The 19,464-nt window shown below is 46.5% G+C and overlaps 1 protein-coding gene across 1 annotated transcript in view; it reads left to right on the top strand.

Annotated features, from left to right (window-relative positions):
* The first annotated feature begins 11,287 nt into the window (after positions 1–11,287).
* The window catches only part of SPTB (spectrin beta, erythrocytic), a 96,101-nt gene continuing 87,924 nt past the window's right edge, over positions 11,288–19,464 (top strand). The window contains exon 1 of the mRNA XM_049770532.1: positions 11,288–11,690. Coding sequence (XP_049626489.1) covers positions 11,543–11,690 — 148 coding nt within the window. The 5' untranslated portion in view covers positions 11,288–11,542. The remainder of the gene's footprint in view (positions 11,691–19,464) is intronic.

The following is a 19,464-nucleotide window of genomic DNA, read 5'->3' as shown; positions in this document are numbered from 1 at the left end:
GTAACGTACTTGACTCTCTCTTCATGGAATTTTAGATTTCCTCTTTTTTTTTTTTTTACATCATTTTTCATATTTTATACAAGAACTTTCTCAAAAAGTTTGCTTCTATGGGGCCCAAATTATAGTACAGCAGATAGGGTGTTTACCTGGTGGTTGACCCAGGTTTGATCCTCAAATTCCGCTCTTGGCCTCCCATATAGTCCCCTGAGCCTACCAGGAGTGATTCCTGAGTGCAGAGTAAGGAATAAACTCTGAGCACTGTTGGGAGTGACCCCCCCCCCCAAAAAAAAAAAACAACTTTGATTCTGAAAGGAAGAGGAACAAGGATGACAGGAGGTGTTTAAGATGGGAAAGATTGGAGTATGCTAAAATAAAGTGACTTTTCCCTCAAGATATGAGGGTCAGATGAAAGGCAGCTCTGTGGGAATCTGGTTTCACTGGCTATGACAGTGAGACTGGGAACAGAAGGAGAGGGTGGGACTGAGGTGGAACAGCTATAAAAGAGCCAGCCCAGCTTTCCCTGAAGTCCTTCATAGGCCCTTCCACATGAGGGGAGAGGCAGTGGAGGATCTATGAAATTAGAGCTAACCAAGGCCCTCTCATCTCAGATTCTGTGAAAGTGTTAGATTATTGTGTTTCTCAATGTATGAAAACTGTATTTGTTTTAAATTGCAAAGGAAAAAGAGAAGTGCCCACATTGCAGAGTATGGGATATTGGGATATATGGCGTATGAATGAAACAGTGATGGAGAAGGGACAGGTTTGTGCAGAAATAGCCTACAAGAGAGTTAGGGTTCAGTACCAAAGAGTGTAGGGTTTTGTATTTGACTATTTGTTGTGGAGCCGCGGAAGCTCTCAGTCAAGAGGTGTGTTGACATGGGAAGGAGGAATTGAAGGGGCTAGCCCAAGTAGTTGAACAATACAAGTCAAGGTGGGAAGGGTTTGAAGTTCCTCAAGCCTGAAGAGAAACAGAAGCTTTAGAACATGGCGGAATGACACTGACAGGCAGAATGACTGGCTTTGATGCTGAATAAATAATGAGTAATCAAAGTGCATATGAGAGTAAGTGCTTAATACACATATTCAAGATAGCTGGATGAGCAGTGTAATGGATTAAGAAATATGGTAGATAAAGGGGTTTATAGAGACCCCAGAGTGGCTTAAGGGGGTCCCAGAGGGGCCAGGGAGATAACACATGATAGAGCCTGTGCTTTGCATGAATGAGGAAGACCCTGAGTTTGATCCCCAGTGTTGCCTGGACCCTACAAATGCCAGTCCTACCTTTTATGGATTCTGATCACTGCTGGATATGACTCCAGATTCCTGAGTGCTGCCATGTGGGATCCCTATAGAAGAAAGATAAGGAGAATTTGAACTTAGAGGATGGAGAATATTTAGCATGTACTGTCATGTCCCTAGCGTAGTGCTAAGAAATACAATAATAAACCAGACAGACAGGGTTGCTGCCTGTGAGTAGTCTATAATCAGGACAGGAAGAGACAAATTCAGTAGTATGCCAACTGATAAAGAATAATTGCCAATGGAGCTAGAGAGATAGTAGAGTGGGTAGGGAGGGCATTTGCCTTGCACACAGCCAACCAGGTTTCAATCTCCTGCATCTCATATTGTCCTCTGAGTACCGCCAGAAGTAATCCCTAAATGCAGAGTCAGGAGTAATCCTTAAATACTGCTGGGTGTGTCCTGCCCTAAGAAAAAAATAATTGACATTATATATATATATGTATATGTATATATATACATACATATATATAAAAGATGAATGCTATAAAGAGAGCAAGCAGATTATGATGAAAGCCAAGTAGGGATATGGGAAAAAGACCTTAGATATGGAAAAAGACTCTACATGGAGGAGATAACAAAAGGAAGACCTAAGGAGCCCCAAGGAGTCCCAAACCAAGATGTTCCAGCAAGTGACCCAGGATGAGGGCACAATCCCTATAAAAACCAGAGCTGAGGAAGAAATAACGAGTTGGAAGGACTAAAGGCTACAGGCTAAAGGACTACAGGCTGCACACGTGAGGTCTCATGAACTGAACCTGGAGAGGGAGGTAGTCTAAAGCACACATGCCTAAAATTAGGATTGATTTTTCTTCTAGACATTAGTTGTAACTTCAGTTGTGACTTTTTTCAGTTAATGAAATTTTAATATTAAATTTATATTTACTCTATACACATTTTCAAATATACCTTCAATATTTTCAAATATAAAATAGAGAAGGATATCAAAACCCTGCTGTGTGGATCACCCAAATCAAGTTATTAATGGTTTCTTTTATTTTTTTTAATCTTTCCTTTTTTTTTTTTTACTAAAACTTTTAAAACAAATTCCAGGGATTAGAGAGATAATATTGGGAGTAGAGCACTTGCCTTGCATATGACTGACAACAGTTTGTTCCCTAAACTCTGCCAGAAGTGATCCCTGGATGCAGAACTAGGAGTAATGTCTGAGCACCGACAAGACTGGCCTAAACTACACCCCCATATCAGATATCAACTCTCCCCTTCCGCCACCACCAACTTCAGTTTTCAGCATCTTTAAAAGTTTTTGTTGATGTTCTTACATAACCCCATGCCATTATCATACCTAACATAATTGACTATAATTCAACTTTGAGCCTGTAATTCAGGTATATATGGTTATCGCAAAAATGTGTTGTGATAGCTGTTTAAGAGCCAAAGTACATACTACATTTGTTTTCACTGCCTCTAAGTCTGCTGATCTACACTAGTCCTCTCTCTCTCTCTCTCTCTCTCTCTCTCTCTCTCTCTCTCTCTCTCTCTCTCTGTTGATGCTTGTTGAAGAAATGAATCCTTTGTTTGAAGAGTGGTCCATTTTGTAGGTTTCTCTGTTTTTTTCTGTTGTCATTAAACTTAACCTTGATAGCCTCTGATTTTTGTAAACAGGATGTTAACTCTAAAGACATGGTCAGATTGAGGTTCAACGATTTTTGGCAAATATGTGCGTGACCATGCTCTCTATTATATTGCATAGTTTCGAGAGTCACCGATTGTCCATTTGTTATTAGGGGTATTAAATTATCCTGAGTTCAAATATGGAGTACTTGATCCTGTTGTGTAATTCCCCATCAATCTGTTCTCTAATGGTTTCCTAAGAGGTCCTTTCTGAATGAGTGATTTCACAAGAATTGTCTGAGTGATCATTTTTTTCAAATTAGTTATTTTGTTCTACCTTTTAATAAAGTCTAAGGCTGAGGCTTCACAATCTCCCTAGTTTCCATCAGAGGAAAAAGAGGTCATGGAGGTTCTTCTGCAAAAGCCTTCATAGGAAAATTAAATTGGGCATTTAACTTCACAATTCAGTTACCATAGAACGTTAACTCTTCTAGGAGAGAAGGCTAGTCGTGGTTGTGGAAGGAGCTGAGTGAAGTAAGAAGTCAGTCTAGGCTATTGCCACTTTCTGTAAACATACATATATTTATTTTTTAATTTAGTCACTGTGAAATTACAAAGTTATTCATGATTGGGTTTTGGACATCAATATTTCAACACTGATCCTTTCTACTAGTGTACATTTCCCTCTACCTTTGCCCCCCCCCATTGAGCCATTTGCCTCTCACCTACCAGTCCGCTTCAATGAGAGGCACTATATATTTGTTTCTATAGTACATATGTACGTATGTTTTTGCACTGTAGTGTACAGTACTGTTGTTGGTAGGGTTTACATTGAGCCAAGGAATCAGAATAGAGGACAGTCTATGAAAACTGCAAGAGCAATCTTAATACAGTTTAATATTAATATCTTAATATGAATAGCAATTATCTCTCCCCTCTCCTTTAACTATTCCCAGTGGACAACTAGCTCTGTGTTGGATGTGAGGTGCTGATAGAGACACTTGGGTAGGGTACTGATGAGCCAGCCCCCGTCTCAGAGCTGAGCAGCACCTGTTCCCCCAACCAAATCCCTCTCAGACAACGCTAGTGCCATGATCTCACCACCCTCCCCCATTCCAGCAGCTGCAGTATAACTGAAGCCAGTTTGTAGCAGGACATTTTTTCCATGATAAGGGCGGACAAGTTGTAACATGTGGGCCTCAAGTCCCTGCCTGGGGACAGGGTCTGGAGCAGAAGGGCATCTATGGGTAAGGCCTCCCCAAATAATAGCAGACTGGAATGACCAGTACAGAGTGAATGCACAGAGACCTTGAGAGTGGCGGGCCTGGAAAGAATCTTGAGACATTAGAAGCCTGATGCTAGCTTGCCTGCAAGGGACTCAGAGGCTGGGCTGGCTTAGGATGAAAAGTAATGGGAAGAGCAAAGTGTTCTGGGGAGGGCTCAGCTTGGCGCAAGCACTGCTGGGAATGTCACCCGGCGGTAGCATGCTTTCCTGGGCCTCAATGCACCCCCAGGGCCCGTTCTCCCCTTCCTGGGAACCATGAGCTCGTCTTAGCCATATGGAAGCGAGGCTGTAATTTCTTCGTGAAGATATCTAGTAGACAGATGGAGGTGCCAGACTTAAGGGTGAGGAGGAGGTTAGTGCTGGAGATAGATTTAGAGTTCTCTGCACTGAGCATCTCATTGTTCTCGGGCTGTTTTAGCAAGTGTGTATGCACACACTTGTGCATTTGTATTTGACTATTTAAAGCCTGCGAATAACCAAGGACACTGCAAGAGGAAAAGATAAAGAGATTTCTTTTGCTAGATGTGCTGGCAGAAAGTTACCAGGAATTTATGGGGCTGGAGCGGTGACGCAATGATAGGGCTAGGGCGTTTGCCTTGCACAGGGCTGACTTAGAACGGACCACAGTTCAATCCCCCAGCATCCCATATGGTCCCCCGAGCCAGGAGCTATTTCTGAGCACATAGCCAGGAGTAACCCCTGAGCATCGCCAGGTGTTGCCCCCCCCCCCAAAAAAAAAGTTACCGGGAATTTAAGGCTGTAATCTGGGTTACTGTACCACCAAAGTACATTCAAAATGGGGTTTAAGATATAGCATGGTGGGGGGGCAAAAAAAGTGTCAGGTAAAGGGTCAAACCTTAGGGTTGAGGGAATAAAAATGCAGAATGGGTCTATATTTTTCTTTAAGGAAGATACTGTCTAGTTTTAGAATGGTTACACTCATCTGTAGGATACAAAAAACAAAACAAAACCCATAATATGAGAAATATTACTTAAAGACAATAGAAATGTTGGGTCGGAAATGCAGTTAAGAATGAGAAGGGACTACTAATGATCCCTCTGCCCAAGAATTGGCAATTGAGTAGATTAAGTGGTATGTATAGTGCCCTTTCATTGACACTATTGCAAACCATGATTCCTGAATGGAAAACGGGGGGGGGGGGGAGAGAGAGAGAGAGAGAGACAGACAGAGAGAGAGAGAGAGAGAGAGAGAGACAGAGAGACAGAGAGAGAGACAGAGAGACAGAGAGACAGAGAGAGAGACAGAGACAGAGACAGAGACAGAGAGATCAGAAAAGTATCTGTCATAGGGACTGAGGGTGGAGGACAGGAAGGGAAATTGGTGGCGAGCAATGAACACTGGTGAAGGGATGAGTGTTGGACCATTGTACCATTATCAACAACTTTTTAACTCTGTATCTCATGCTGATTTAATATTTTTTTTAAAAAAAAGGAAGACATGGCTTCTCCCTTTCCCTCCACCTCTCTCTCCTCCCTGCTCCCATCTCCCTCTTCTCTCCCTCCTTACCACTCCCCTCCCTCAGCCATCCAAAAAAAAAAAAAAAAACATTGTCTACACTGTTGCAACACCTCCACCTGTGACTGCTAGAGGTGTGGCCATAGCCACCTGTGCCTCTTGCCCCCTGAAGCAGACTTTGAGCTTTGGCGCTCCTCATATTTGGTGGCACTGGAAGGAGAGGTGGCAGCACAGGAGGGGAAGAAAAGAGCAGTACACCCCACTCTTCTGTACAGGTGCTGGCTAGAGCCCAGAAAGCTGTCTTCATCCTGGGCCTGGGAGGAGCTGTGCTATGTCCACTTCTTTGGCTCCAAACTGTCCCTGGGCCCCGCTGTGTGCAGAATGTGACATTGGGGCAGCCAGGCCTGGATCTGACAGCAGGTGTAGATGGGTTCCTAGGGTGGAGCTAGGCATTTGCATCGTGATTTACCAATTGGGTGTTCCTCCTGCAAGTGGGCACTCTGCTCCAGTCTGCCCCAGAGTTTTCTGGTCTTTTTACAGCTGAGGACCACTACTATCTTCAGGCCAGAAGCTTAAAAGCACTGTCAGTTAAGGGCAGTAGCTTTCTCATGGACTAGCAGAAACTTCCGCCTGACAGACATTGGTGTGCAGAATGGGTCTATATTTTTCTGTAAGGAAGATACTGTCTAGTTATAGAATGGTTACACTCATCTGTAGGATACAAAAACAAAACAAAACCCATAATATGAGAAATACTACTATTTTATTTTATTTTATTTATTTTATTTTATTGGTTTTTGGGCCACACCCGGCAGCGCTCAGTGGTTACTCCTGGCCCTGCACTCAGAAATCACTCCTGGCAGACTCAGGGGACCTTATGGGATGCCAAGAATCAAACTCGGGTCTGTCCTGGATCAGCCGCATGCAAGGCAAATGCCTAACCCCTGTGCTGTCTCTCTGGCCCCAGACCAGTATTTTAAGTCTGTTCTATGACATCAAATGAGCATTCCAGGACTGAGGTCAGTCATCTAGAGCCCTCGTTTTGAAAATGTGTGCCAGTGTGATTTCTGGATAGTTTATTTGGATATGGGTCTGCCCAGCTGCTAGACAGAGAGGTGTATGGACAAGAGTCACTTGGGCTGGTAAAAATATGCCTGTTTGAGGAATATCTGATGAGTTAAATAGCCAAAGTGAGTGGACAAGGATCTACTTCATATGTCTATCTTACTGGGTTTCTGGCTGTGATACAAAGGACAGCTTGGATCTAATTTTAGTGCATACTTGCCACCCAACTCATGAAGGACCACTCACAGCACATAGGTGACCTTGCTCCTTCTCAGAATGTGCCTCATCTCTGGAGCCGGAGCGGTGGCGCAATCCGTAAGGAGTCTGCCTTGCGCGCGCTAGCCTAGAACGAACCGTGGTTCCATACCCTAGTGTCCCATAGAGTCCCCCAAGCCAGAAGCGATTTCTGTGCGCATAGCCAAGAGTAACCCCTGAGCATCACCGGTGTGGCCCCCAAACCAAGAATGTGCCTCATCTTCATGTTCCCCTCAGACCCACATTTAAATGTCATTTCCCTGCCTTCCCTATGTTGGCTGAGTGTCCCTGCCATGAGCCCCCAACATATCCAGCTCTTTTCCATCATGGTGGCCAGGCTTTGGTGTTTGTTTTCATTTGTTTGAGAGGGGAAGGCATACTTGATGATTTGCTCAGGGGCTAATCCCAGCTTGGTACTCAGGGGATGCTCCTGGCGGTTCTCAGGGATCCATGTGGTACAGGGAATTGAACTCAGCACCCTTGTATATGCCAGGCAAATGCTAGAGCTCTGAGCCATATCCCTAACCCCTATAATCAGGTCTTGTAAGGGGCATTCGAACAGTACGGGAAACAGGCCTGGGTAACTGTAGGGCAAAAATGGCTGAGTTGAGCCAGCACTGCCAGGTGTGGGCCTGGATGTCCATAAACACAGCCAGGGGCTTTGGGGGGAAGAATTTAGGGGAGAGGTCCCAGGGTCCTTGAGTAGCACTTGGAAGGTTTCTCTGCACCGCCCCCATCCCTGCCCCTCCATATGTAAGCTGAGTTGAAATAGGTTTTAGGAATCTTGGAGTTTTGTTTTTGTTTTCCTGGAATAACCATCTGTAGCTTTCTTGTTTTCTTATTTTCTTCTCTTGCGCTTCTTAGAGCTGATTCTCCAAGATTTCTTTCCTCGTTGTTGAGTGCACAGCCTTCCCCCCACCCCACCCCCCACACAAACCACCCCTTTGGCTATGACAGGAACATGCCATCTGGGCAGGCCTCTGGGGGTAGGCACAGCTTGGGAGAGCAGGAGGAAGAGGGCATTCCTTTGCTTGCTGGATTTTCTCTCCTTCGTGTTTGTTTTCAGCCAACCTGACCCCTCAGATACCACCTAGAGTCATGTGTTCAGAGGCACGCATGTGCTCATGCCGCCCTGGGCCGGGGTGGCCGCAGGAGGAATGGCGCTCTTAAGCAGGATAGATTGCTCTCGCGTGGCTGTGCCTCTGCACCCAGGGCCATCAATCTTGTCCTGAGCGTAAGGCTTGCTGATCTACGTGCTCAGGCTCATCTTTCTGGGGCAGACTTATTTACAGAGCCTCTGTGAAGGTAATCTCACTCCCCCGGCCGGCCTCTCTCATCCACTCTTAAAAATAGCTCAAGACAAGGAGAGCAGGGTCCAGTTACCTCCTGTACGCAGGATCTGATCTCGCCTCCCGGGTCTGGCTGCTCTCATCTTCTCGGCCCATGCAAGGTGGTGGCTCTTGAGACGTGGTCAGCTTGAGGCGACAGCAGCCAGCTGGGGTGGGATGGAAGGAGGTGGGGTGTCTTTGCCCAGGCAGAGGAGAGGAAACCTAAGCCCTAATGACAGTGGCCATTAGTGGAAGACAGGTTTTCCAGAGGACAGGAAGGTCTAAGAAGGCATAAGGCCTGGTATTATTAGAAATTGGAACCCCATTTTCTTTCTCTTTTCTCAGATAGAAGGCAGCTTGGCCAAGTTCTGAGAGATGGAAATAGTCCTTGTCCCCATGTGCATGTTCTTTTTCCTACCTGTGTCCCAAAGTCCATCCGGTCAGGGGATTGAGTTGAACTGTATTTTGGTCTTTGAACTTCATAGAGTGACTCCTCAGTGCCCTTGGGGATGACTTATTCGGTCCCAGGCTTTGATTTTTCCTCCCTTGTGCAATTTAGATGGATAATTTGGGCTCCTCTCTCTCACCTCAAAGGGATGTGGTGGGATTGATTGATCAAAATGGGAGGAGGCACTAGCAATGCTTCTTCTGTCTCTGGTGCCAGGATCTCTGTGCTGGAGTTAGGTTGAATGCCCACTTTTTCTTCAACTTTGTATCTGGACATTTAGGGGCATAGGTTCTGAAGAGGGGGTTGAGGGGCTGGGATATTGCATATATGCACGTGTGAATTGTAGCATTAAATAATTAACGATGGATCTGTATGGTGAAGGATGGAGGCCTTTATTCTTGACCTTACCTGCAAGACCCCGCCCATTCCTGGGAGGGGTCTTGGAAAAGGGAGATAAGGCCTTTGACCCAGGGGATTAGTTCTCTGCCCTTTTGGTCTTTGGCCAGCATGGAGGTCAAAGGGAAGATGGCTGAAAGGAGTTAAATGCAGGGCTAGCTAAGAATGGCTGTGCTTTGGGGCAGGAGAGATAGCATGGAGATAAGGTGTTTGCCTTTCATGCAGGAGGTCATCGGTTAAAATCCCGGAGTCCCATATGGTCCCCTGTGCCTGCCAGGAGCAATTTCTGAGCCTGGAGCCAGGAATAACCCCTGAGCACTGCCAGGTGTGACCCAAAAACCACAAAAAAAAAAAAAAAAAAAAAAAAAAAAAGAATGGCTGTGCTTGAAAGGTTATGATATAGGCCACACACATGTGGTGGATAGGGCATGAATAAAGTTGATGCTTCCTGATGCCTGTCTCTGGATGAGTCTGATTCTGCCGTTCACCTAAACCTGGGACCCGCAAGCTGAATGGGGATTGCGGAGCCACGTGGCCTAGGATGGCAGACAAAGATACCTCCATCCATCCACCTCCATCCAGCAACCATCGTTAATTATTTAATTCTACATGAATGTGGTGTGTGTACATACAGAGGGAGTGGCTTACTTTAGGACTCACTAGTGGACAGCATGGGCATTGTCCTGCTTTGCCTTCTCCTCAGCCAAGTCCTCTCATGTTCTCTTAGGTTTCTCTCCTGGGAAAATGACTGAAAGGCAGGTACAGGTGAGGACACCGAAACCTAAAGGAAGCTGGTCATTTTTTCAAGACCCAGGACATGAGGACCTAGTCTGGGGTCTGGCCTCTCCCCGCCATTTTATCTTCCCAACTGTGCCCTCACTCTTATAAGAGCCTTAAATTGTGATTTTCTGTGATATTTGAATTTTTGCACCTGCTCTTTATTGCCTGTGATTGGACTCATCCCTGCACATCTGTCCCTTTTCAGGACCCTTGAAACTTCCTTAAGAGTTGTTTGAGACTTCCCTCTCCTGACACTGTCATTCCCCACCCTTTTCTGTTCACTCCCATCACTGCTGCCATTGCTTAGTGGCTGCAAGTGGGCCTTCCTGTCTAACTCATAGTTGCCTGACATGCCATCTGCCATTTGGGGCTTCGTATGGTTTTAGTTTGTTTGTTGTTGTTTTGGGGTCACACCTAGGTCTGTACTCAGTGATCACTCTTGGTAGGTTCGAAGTACTATATGGGGTACAGAAGACTGAACCTGGATTAGCACATGTAATGACCTTACTCCCTACTTGTTATACTGTCACTCTGACATGGCATATAGCTGAATGACTTACGGGTGAATTAATGGATGGATGGATGAATGGATGGGTGGGTGGGTAGATGGGTGGATGGATGCATGGATGGATAGATGGATGGATGGATGGATGCGTGGATGGGTGGGTAGATGCATAGATGGGTGGGTGGGTGGATGGATAGATGAATGGATGGATGGGCAGATAGGTGAGAAAACATGGTAAATAAAGGGTCCATGAGTGCCAATACTATGTTCATTGCCTAGAATAACCACAGCTTCATTGACTATGGGGTCCCCTCACCGCTTCCCCACTGATGGCCAATATGACAAGTTTCATCTGGGCCCCTTGCTCTATCTCGAGCTCCAACAGGAGACTCTGTCCATATTCCTTCACAATCAAGAGCTCAGCTTTCAGAGATCACTACAGAGTCGGGGGAGGAGATGCTCCTTTTGTCCCGGCACCATTGCTGGATTGATAGAACTGGGGACATCTGTCTCAGCACCATTGCTGGGGTGTAGAACTGGGCACATCTTCAAGTTCACATTCATTCCTTACCCTCCAACCCAACCTTGCCCCCTAACCCCACAGAGTCTGCTCAAGTCTGAGTCCACCAACTTCCAGCTCTGCCCTCTCCTTCCTGGCCCCCATCTCCCCTTCCAGGCTGGTCCCGGGCAAGGCTACTCTCTTGGGCTGGCTCCAGAGATCTGCCAGGCCAGGGTGCTCCCGGTGTTGGCAGTGGCGGTGGCCAGCTGGTAGGAAGCCGTTTGCTGACTGACGTCTCCACCTGCTGGCCGTCCTGACCCTTGCTGCAGTCAGCTCTGTCCCCGCCGCCACTGCCACTGCTGCCGCCGCCGCTACTGTTGCTGCTGCTGATGCTTGCTGCAGCTGCAATATCTTCCAAACAGCCACCCAGAGACCCCGGCCAGAGCATGGCCAGGTGGATGGCCTCGGGTGCTGCTCCCACCAGGATCCATAGCCGTTGGCTGCTCCAAATAAGTTTCCCCTGAGAAAAAGTCAGAGGGGTGGGAGCTAACCCTGACTGTGTGACTGTGCCTCCAGGGACCCTTCCATGAAGACTGAGGCCGGCATCGCAGCTGCTGAGAGCCTGCTGACATGACATCGGCCACAGAGTTTGAAAACGTGGGCAACCAGCCACCCTACAGCCGGATCAACGCTCGCTGGGATGCCCCAGACGACGAGCTAGATAATGACAACAGCTCGGCCCGGCTCTTTGAGCGGTCCCGGATCAAGGCCTTGGCAGGTACCATGCAAGGGGGGGTCTGTGGGGAGCTAGTCTTACTCTTGCCAGCTTCATTCCCCTCCTCCTGATTCAGAGTCCCTGTGTGTTGTGGTATGAGCAGTGCTGGGGACATGTTGCAGGGCTTAGGGGCTGGGCAGCCAGGGCAGGTGTGTATGACTGTGCCCTAGGCTCCCCTCGTCTCTCCCAGGTGGGGACTGGGGCCATGTGGGCCTGGCCTCCCTCTGCCCAGCATGACCTGTGGCCAGAGTCAGAAGTTGGATAGAATCTGGGGTGAAGGTGCCACTGAGGAACCTGGGCCTGCTGGTCCGGGCAGGGGTGGACATGGGACCTCCATGTGGACCTTGATTCCAACCTGGTTATCACAGAGAAGTACCCACTTCCTCCACTCTGTGGTCCCCAAAGAGGAGAGGGATGTGTTCAGAAAGTGGGGGAGCTGGCATCTTCCCAGTTTTGTGATGAGGGGAGAGAAAGAGAGAGAGAGAGAGAGAGAAGAGAGAGAGAGAGTGAGAAGAGTGAGAGAAGAGAGAGAGGGGAGAGACTAGAAAGAGAAGAGAGAGGAGTGAGAGAGGAGAGTGGAGTGAGAAGTAGAGAGAAAAGAGAGAGTGAGAGAAAGAGAGAGAGTGAGAGAGAAAGAGGAGAGGGAGAAAGACAGAGTGAGAGAGGGAGAGAGAGAGAAAGAGAGAAAGAGAGAGAGAGAGAGAGAGAGAGAGAGAGAGAGAGAGAGAGAGAGAGAGAGAGAATCTTAAAATCCCTCCTAGAAATGGCTTCTCCTCCCTCTGCTGGCTGAAATCTAATTCAGAGATTTTTTTTTTTTTTTTTATACTTCCCCCACCAATCCTTGAGGGCACTACCTCTGGAGTCTACGTAGAGTTACTAGATTCACAGGATATGCATTCTTGGGGGTGTAGGGCTGATTCCTCACCTGGCCTCTGTGCAGTGGTCCCAGAACATTCATTTTCCCATCAGTAATGCCTCTCCTCCTACCTTGTGAATGGGGGTAAATTTTCCATGAACTCTTCCTGGAGTGATTTCCTTCCTATCCCCAGGAATCAAGGCCCTGACATTTATATTTGTACTTTTGGGGGGAAGGGGGGATATTCCTAAGTCATACTCTGGGAATCCAGTAGTCATTCTCGAGGACATTCAGTTCACCAGGTAGGATGGCCCAATGCAAGGGCACAGTGATGCAATGCTTCTTGGGAATGCCGGGCAAGAGAATTCTCTTCCACCTTTTGCCCTGATACTCTTCTCCCTGTTGTTCAGGTCTCTGTCTGACCTTGAGGCAGGAACAGGGCATGAGCTCCTCAGAGTCTCGAGGCCCAAGCTGACCATTCATTGCCCTTGCAGTGTCTGGGCATCCTGGGCAAAGGTGACCTCGTGTTTCCTTGTTATGATGGGGGTCCAGTCCATTCCGGTCTCAGCTCTCCGTCTTTACAGTAAATCCTGGGCCTTCTTCCTTCATCTCCTCTCATCACCTCTTTCCTTACAAAATCTTGTCTTAGCTTTCCTTGGGGACAGAAAATAATAGCACCAACCCTTCTGCTTATGCTTATGTAATTTTAATCTCTTTAAATACACAAACTTGGAAGCCTTGCCCTGGCCTGTCTGCTTTTCCCTTCTTTATAGTTCTGTGCTAACAGCATCTGGCTGTTGGTGCCCATGATGATGCCAGTGAAGAAGGGGACAGCAGTCCCAGGAGATTGCCAGAGAACAGTGAGGGGTGGAAATGCCATCTGTACAGGGAACCCTGATCCTACTTTAACTACTTCATGTTTTAGGAAACAAGAGAAATTTTCACTTTGTTCATTTATTTTGGTTTTGGAGCCACACTCAGTGATGCTCAAGGGTTACTTCTGGCTCTGTGATCAGCAATTACCTCTGGCAGTGCTCAACAGACTAGATAGGGTACCAGAAATTGAACCCGGGTGAACCTCATGTAAGGCAAGTACCTTACCAGCTGTACTATTGCTCTAGCCCTGTAAATTTTCCTTTAATCATGGTCTGTTGCTCTCCTTCCAAGTGAGACACTGCCCCCACCATGGGAACGTGGGGAAGGGGAAAGCCATAGACATGAAGCCACAAGTCTCTGTCTCTAAAGGATTTCGACTCTATTATGATGAATAACTGATTCTCACAATTAATTAGCCTATACAGAATCAGGGAGCTGTAGGAAAGCACATGAGGGGTAGGGGTCGAGGGGATCAGGAGTAATGAGTCACTGGTTGATGTCAGAAAGTGGTGGGTAGACAGTGAGTTCTTCTAGCTGACCACAGTGTGTGTGGAAAGGCCTGGAAAAGCAGTGAGAATGGATTGGTGAGGCAATGTTGGATTTGAGGTTCGTAAGCCTAGGCTGTGACACCACTGATCCATCCTCATCAAGAATGTGTAGCTCATCTATGGCACATCTGAATGTGCCAGAGGGGCCAGGAGCCAGAGCATGTCAAGGTTCATGCCTGGGTCTTGGGATTCTAGAATTCTAGATTCTAGAATTCTAGAATGGTATAAATAGCATGTAAATGTGAATGCTTGAGATAGGCTCAAGATTTTTGGGAGTTGTTTTTGCTGCCATCTTTGGTCCCAGTTCACATAGTGGTTCTGGGGGCCACTCAATACCAGCGATTGTCCTCAGGGGCCTCTCACATACAGGGTATGTGCTGAATCATTTGAGCATATTCCCTGTCCATTCAGGAATTTTTTTTAAAAAATAAACACAAAAATTGTTTGCTGACTTTCTTGAGGCAAAAGCTTGGAGAAAGTTCTAAGGCAAGTGGCCTACTTTACTCTTTCTGGTAGGAAGGCGGAATGGAGAGGGAGAGCAGCTTTCCTACTTTAGCTTGCAGATGTTTTTCTCCTCCGAATCATCTGGAGGGGGGGGCTCAATTGGCTGCTGAGGTGTAGGTCAGCCTTTCATAAGAGGATTACGAAGCAGAAGCTACCTTTGGTCCCCACTACATCAGAATGGTACCTAGCTGTGGCCCTTTGGGATTTGATCACACCTAGCAAGTGTGTGTGTGTGTGGGGGGGGTGCTGCTACATGGTGCTTAGGGGCCTTGAAATATCAAGCATCAAATCCAGTAATGGCCTCACTTATGCAAGTACTTTCCACTCCTAGTACTCCAAAATAGAGGCATTAGAACCTCTGTTCCCAATAACATGGTGACCAGCTTGCTGGGTGTTGGGGGCAGGGCTTCAAATTGGCCTGGCATTATTTTTTTTCCAAAATTGAAGGTCCTCAAGGGTGAGGGGAAAACTGTCTCAAAATGCAAATTCAACACCTGCTGGGTACATTTTATATTAATAAATGGGGACAGTAGTACTTTCCCAAGGTGCTTGAGAAGAAAAGAAAGATTAAAGCTTATAAAAGTTTTTTTTTAAATGCTTAATAAAATGTTAGATAATGTTTGTATTTATGGAAAATTTTCTTAGAAATACAGGTTCCCTCTTCCACCCTCCCCAAAGTGGAATATTATTGAGGTTGGAGTCAGAAGTTAGGGATTTAGGAGTTAGGGATAACATGCCTTCCTTTCATTCACAAGGCCGAGTTTGATTCTCAGTACCAAATGACACTCCGGCACTGGTGATGTGATCCTGGTGTGATGTTTGATGTCAGATATTGCCCTGATCTCTCCCAGCAGTGTTTAACTCAGTGTTGGCCTCCACACCTAGAATTGCAGCTCAGCCGGGAGACAGAGAGTAGAGTGTTTGTGCATGCAAGCTCGTGTGTGTGTGTGTGTGTGTGTGTGTGTGTGTGTGTGTGTGTGTGTGTGTGTGTGTGTGTGTGTGTGTGGTTTGTGGTTTGTGGTTTGCTGGGGACCAAACCCAGGCCTCACCCATAAAGGCAAGAGCTGAGCTCCAACCCCAGCCCAAGTGGAATGCTCTTATGAATCCTTTCATAAGCTGAAACAGCATGAAGTAAAATAATTACTACAAGTTTATGTAAATTTGTTTTGTATTCCCAAATTATCTCAAAGAAGACTCGAATGTAAACTAGCATCAGCATATAGTAAAAGCAAGAGCCATGTGGGAAAGACTGCAGGAAGTTGTTCTTTAGAGAAGGAGCAGAGGAAAGCCACTCTTGAAGCTTAAGGTGCACGTGGCCTCTAGAACACTAGCTCTAAAAAACATCACTGGATATCATTTTTTGTTGATCGCTGTTGGTAATGAAAACAAACATCCTCCTCTGGATTTCTTTCAACTATCAAAACCATGCGTGAATGTAGTTGTTTGTTTTGCAAAAGTAAAGATGTGTAGGGTGAACTTTCACAAAGAAGGGCCTACTCGTAACATTGATCTTGCTGTCCTTCCTCTGTTCTCAATCTCAGACACTCACATCTTAGGCTCAGTTTTTGACTTGCTAACCTGAGCAGGTTCCTAGTGTCTTCCTGCTTAAGCACACCCTTCTCGGTATTAAGGTTGGTTTGGAAGAAAGAGCCAGGGGTGAAGGGATTAAGCTAATGCTGAAGTCTTTTGGCTCTTTCTGGAGACCTAATGGGGGTGAACAAAGTTCCTCATCCTGCTGCTCTTTCTCCAAAAGGATTCTCCTGCCAGGATCCCAGGTGTGACTGTCACTGGCTGTGTGACCTAAGTAGGCTAAGAAAACAAGAGACAATCCAACTTCCTTAGATGTTATTCTTGGTGGGCTTTCTCAGCATCAAGAGCCTAGAGACTAGAGACTTGCCATTGGTCAGCTGCACTCTTTACTGCCATGTCTTCATCCTCTAACTCCAGAGAAAATCCTCTCTATTCTGCCTTTCCCAGATCACTTCAGGCCAGAATAAACCATTTGGCTGCTCTGTGTTGAAACTGTCTTACTGGTTTGTACTACCCTGACCTCTTTTCAGAATGAGTGACTCTGGATTTGAGAGTATAATTCATTTTACCTAGAAAGAAGGGGAGGGGTTCACTGAAATCCCACAGAAACCCTGTAAGAAATCAAACAAAAATATTTTTAACAACCTCACAAGCTTAAGGGTTTAAATCTGGGCAATAATGATAAGGCAGGGAGTAGCAGGAATATTTTTCTGATGGGCACAAGAAGAGCTTAGTTTTGTGTCAGCCACTGAAGTCAGCAACAGTTCATGGGGTCAGTGGTAGGAAGCTTCTTCCTGAATTGGGGCCCAGTCTCTGTGATGAGTACTCAGGTTTCTGCCTCCTCTTGAATCTGAGAGGAAGGGGATCTGCTGAAAAGTCTACATTCTTTCTCTCCAAAAGGGTCCCCCCAATATCAGGTGTCTGTAGAAGTAAGTATTTGAAGGCTCTCTTTGGTCCACCATCATGGCCTCTCATGTTCCATTTCCTGTCCTTTATCTTGGTTCTCTTTGGTCCACCATCATGGTCTCATGTTCCATTTTCCTGTCCTTTATCTTTACCTACTTGGAGACATCTGATGAATCTGTGGGAGAGGAAGAAGAGTTGTAGGAATTTCACCAGCCAAGATGCCTGCCCCCACACTCTCAGACCCTACCTGCCTGTACACCCCCCATATCTGGCTGTGCACCCCGGTAACTCCAGTCAGGTTACTGTCTCAGGACAAATGTATCTCATCCAGGAAGAGATGGTAAAGAAATGTAACAAAAAAAAAAAATGCCCTCAAAGAGAAACCCAGTGACTCCTCTCTCCCCCTTTTCCCTCAGCCTTCCTGCCTCCCAGGCATGCAATGTGGCCTCTCAGATGTCACTCCATGTACATGGTTTTCTACTCCTTAGTATGTAGAGGCATCTGGAAGGTTCCAATACAGAGACCAGCCCAGAGCTTCCTGAGAAGTCTCATGAGGAGAGGCCTCCATGCTCTTTCTTGTTCTTTGACCTATGGAACAATTCCTCAGGGGTTTCCAACATTATGCCCACATTGTGTCAATCTTTCTGGCTTGGTCTTTCAACCAAGCAATGTTTCACACGAAATGTGTTTCTTTTCCGTTGTCTGGGTATGAGCCTTGTGACAGGAGTCAGAGGAGGCCTGTGGTGAGGTTGGCTGAGGACAGTGGGAAGACTGAGCGGGGCAGCAGGAGGTCTGCTGGCTTCCTGTCTGGGCTCCAGAGCATTTCACTGCTGCTGTTTTGCACCTAGAATATCTTCCAGCTCCAGATGCTTTGAGCACAGCCCTGAGATTTCCTGCAATGCAAATACTCATCAAAGCCTCCAGACTCCTCTGTATCTGGCCCCATTCTCCATAGCTTTCCCCGAACACCCTATATAGAGTCCTTCCCAGCTTAAGGGGCAAAGAGGGAGGAGCAAGTTTGCCCTCACCCTCCACCCCTTCTATTCCTCTACTGTTGACACTATGCCTGGCATCCCATTGCCCAAATAGAACTTAGTGTCTGAAGAGTGGATGATTTCCTTCCATATATAGAACAACCTTTCACATATGGGTGTAACCTACCATCCCTTGACGCCATTATATGAACAAATTCCAATGAAGCTGCTAGAGACCAAAGCATCAAATGCTCATTGTCTAAATGTCTCTGTTAAACTATTTGAGAGAGAAAGATGGTGTAATTAATAAGAATTTCTAACAAGGCCAGAGCAGTGGCACAAGCAGTAGGGTGTTTGCCTCTCATGCTCTAAACTAGGATGAACTGTGGTTCAATCCCCCAGCGTCCCATATGGTCCCCCAAGCCAGAAGCGATTTCTAAGCCCATAGCCAGGAGTAACCCCTGGGCATCACCGACTGTGGCCCCAAAGCCAAAACAAACAAACAAACAAATAAATAAATAAATAAATTATAACAAAGTCTCCTCAGGGGGCAAGAGATGGTACATCCTTACCTTGACCTACCAGTGGGTCCTTCCACTTCCTGAGCACCACTTGAGAGACCCAAAAAAGTCTTCTCCAATTCCAGAAGCTAAAATGGAGCTTGCTTTTGAGGCCACATATTGGGAAAAATTTCTATTCATGGAAGTAAATATAATCATCAGCAATCATTTTAATGTACAGTCAGAAGAAAAATCTTTGACTCAGCAGCTTCCTCTTGGAGTTCAGCCATCATGAGTGTCCCTCCCTCCCCTAGGACAGGCCCCTGGACAGACAAACCACAAGCCACCTGTGCCAGGCAGCCCAGCCAATTCCTTATCCAGATACCACTACTGTCCCTCTGCCCTCTCCATGAAAACTCTCTTCCTCTTCGAAAATGCTGTTAGAGTCGAGGCTGCTCTCCTCTATCCATCATCATGAAGATGCTTTATCAAATATTCATTCACTGGGATTAATAATAAGACTCTGTTCTTTCCTGGTGCGGTATGGTGGGAGTGAGTGAGCCCTGTTAATGGTCTCCTCTATCTTGGTTCCTTCCTGTGGGTTGTCAGCTCCATCCCCAAGGGCATTCTGTGACTCTGGGCCTCCACTGTGATAGTGAGCAGTCCCCACTCCTCCTACCCCCACACAACTCTCCAGCATGCTGCTGGATGGAAGAGGAGCCCTGGGTGTTGTTTTCCCAACATCTCTAGCAATTGCTCTTTTTCCCTTTTATCATGTCACTGGAGGGTGTGACAGGGAGGCTGGCAGCAGCTGAGTTTCTGGGAGCATTCTGCCCCCAAACCCTTCAGCCTGCACATCCTGGAAACTAGATCAGTCAGGAATATAGTCTAGTGAGAAGGAAGTAGCTGAATAACCATGCATGTCTATTTCTATAGAGACATTATATACAGCACAACAGATCATGAACAGGGTTCCTTATATTACTGACAACATGGGGCCAGAGCAATAGTGCAGTGGGTAGGGCTTTTGCCTTGTATGCAGCCAACCCAGGTTCTATTGTTGACCCCACCAAGAGTGACGCT

Source organism: Suncus etruscus, chromosome 3 (assembly GCF_024139225.1).
Source record: "Suncus etruscus isolate mSunEtr1 chromosome 3, mSunEtr1.pri.cur, whole genome shotgun sequence".
NCBI lineage: Eukaryota > Metazoa > Chordata > Mammalia > Eulipotyphla > Soricidae > Suncus > Suncus etruscus.
Note: the sequence above shows the minus strand (reverse complement) of the source record. Positions and strands in the feature narration are given on the sequence as shown.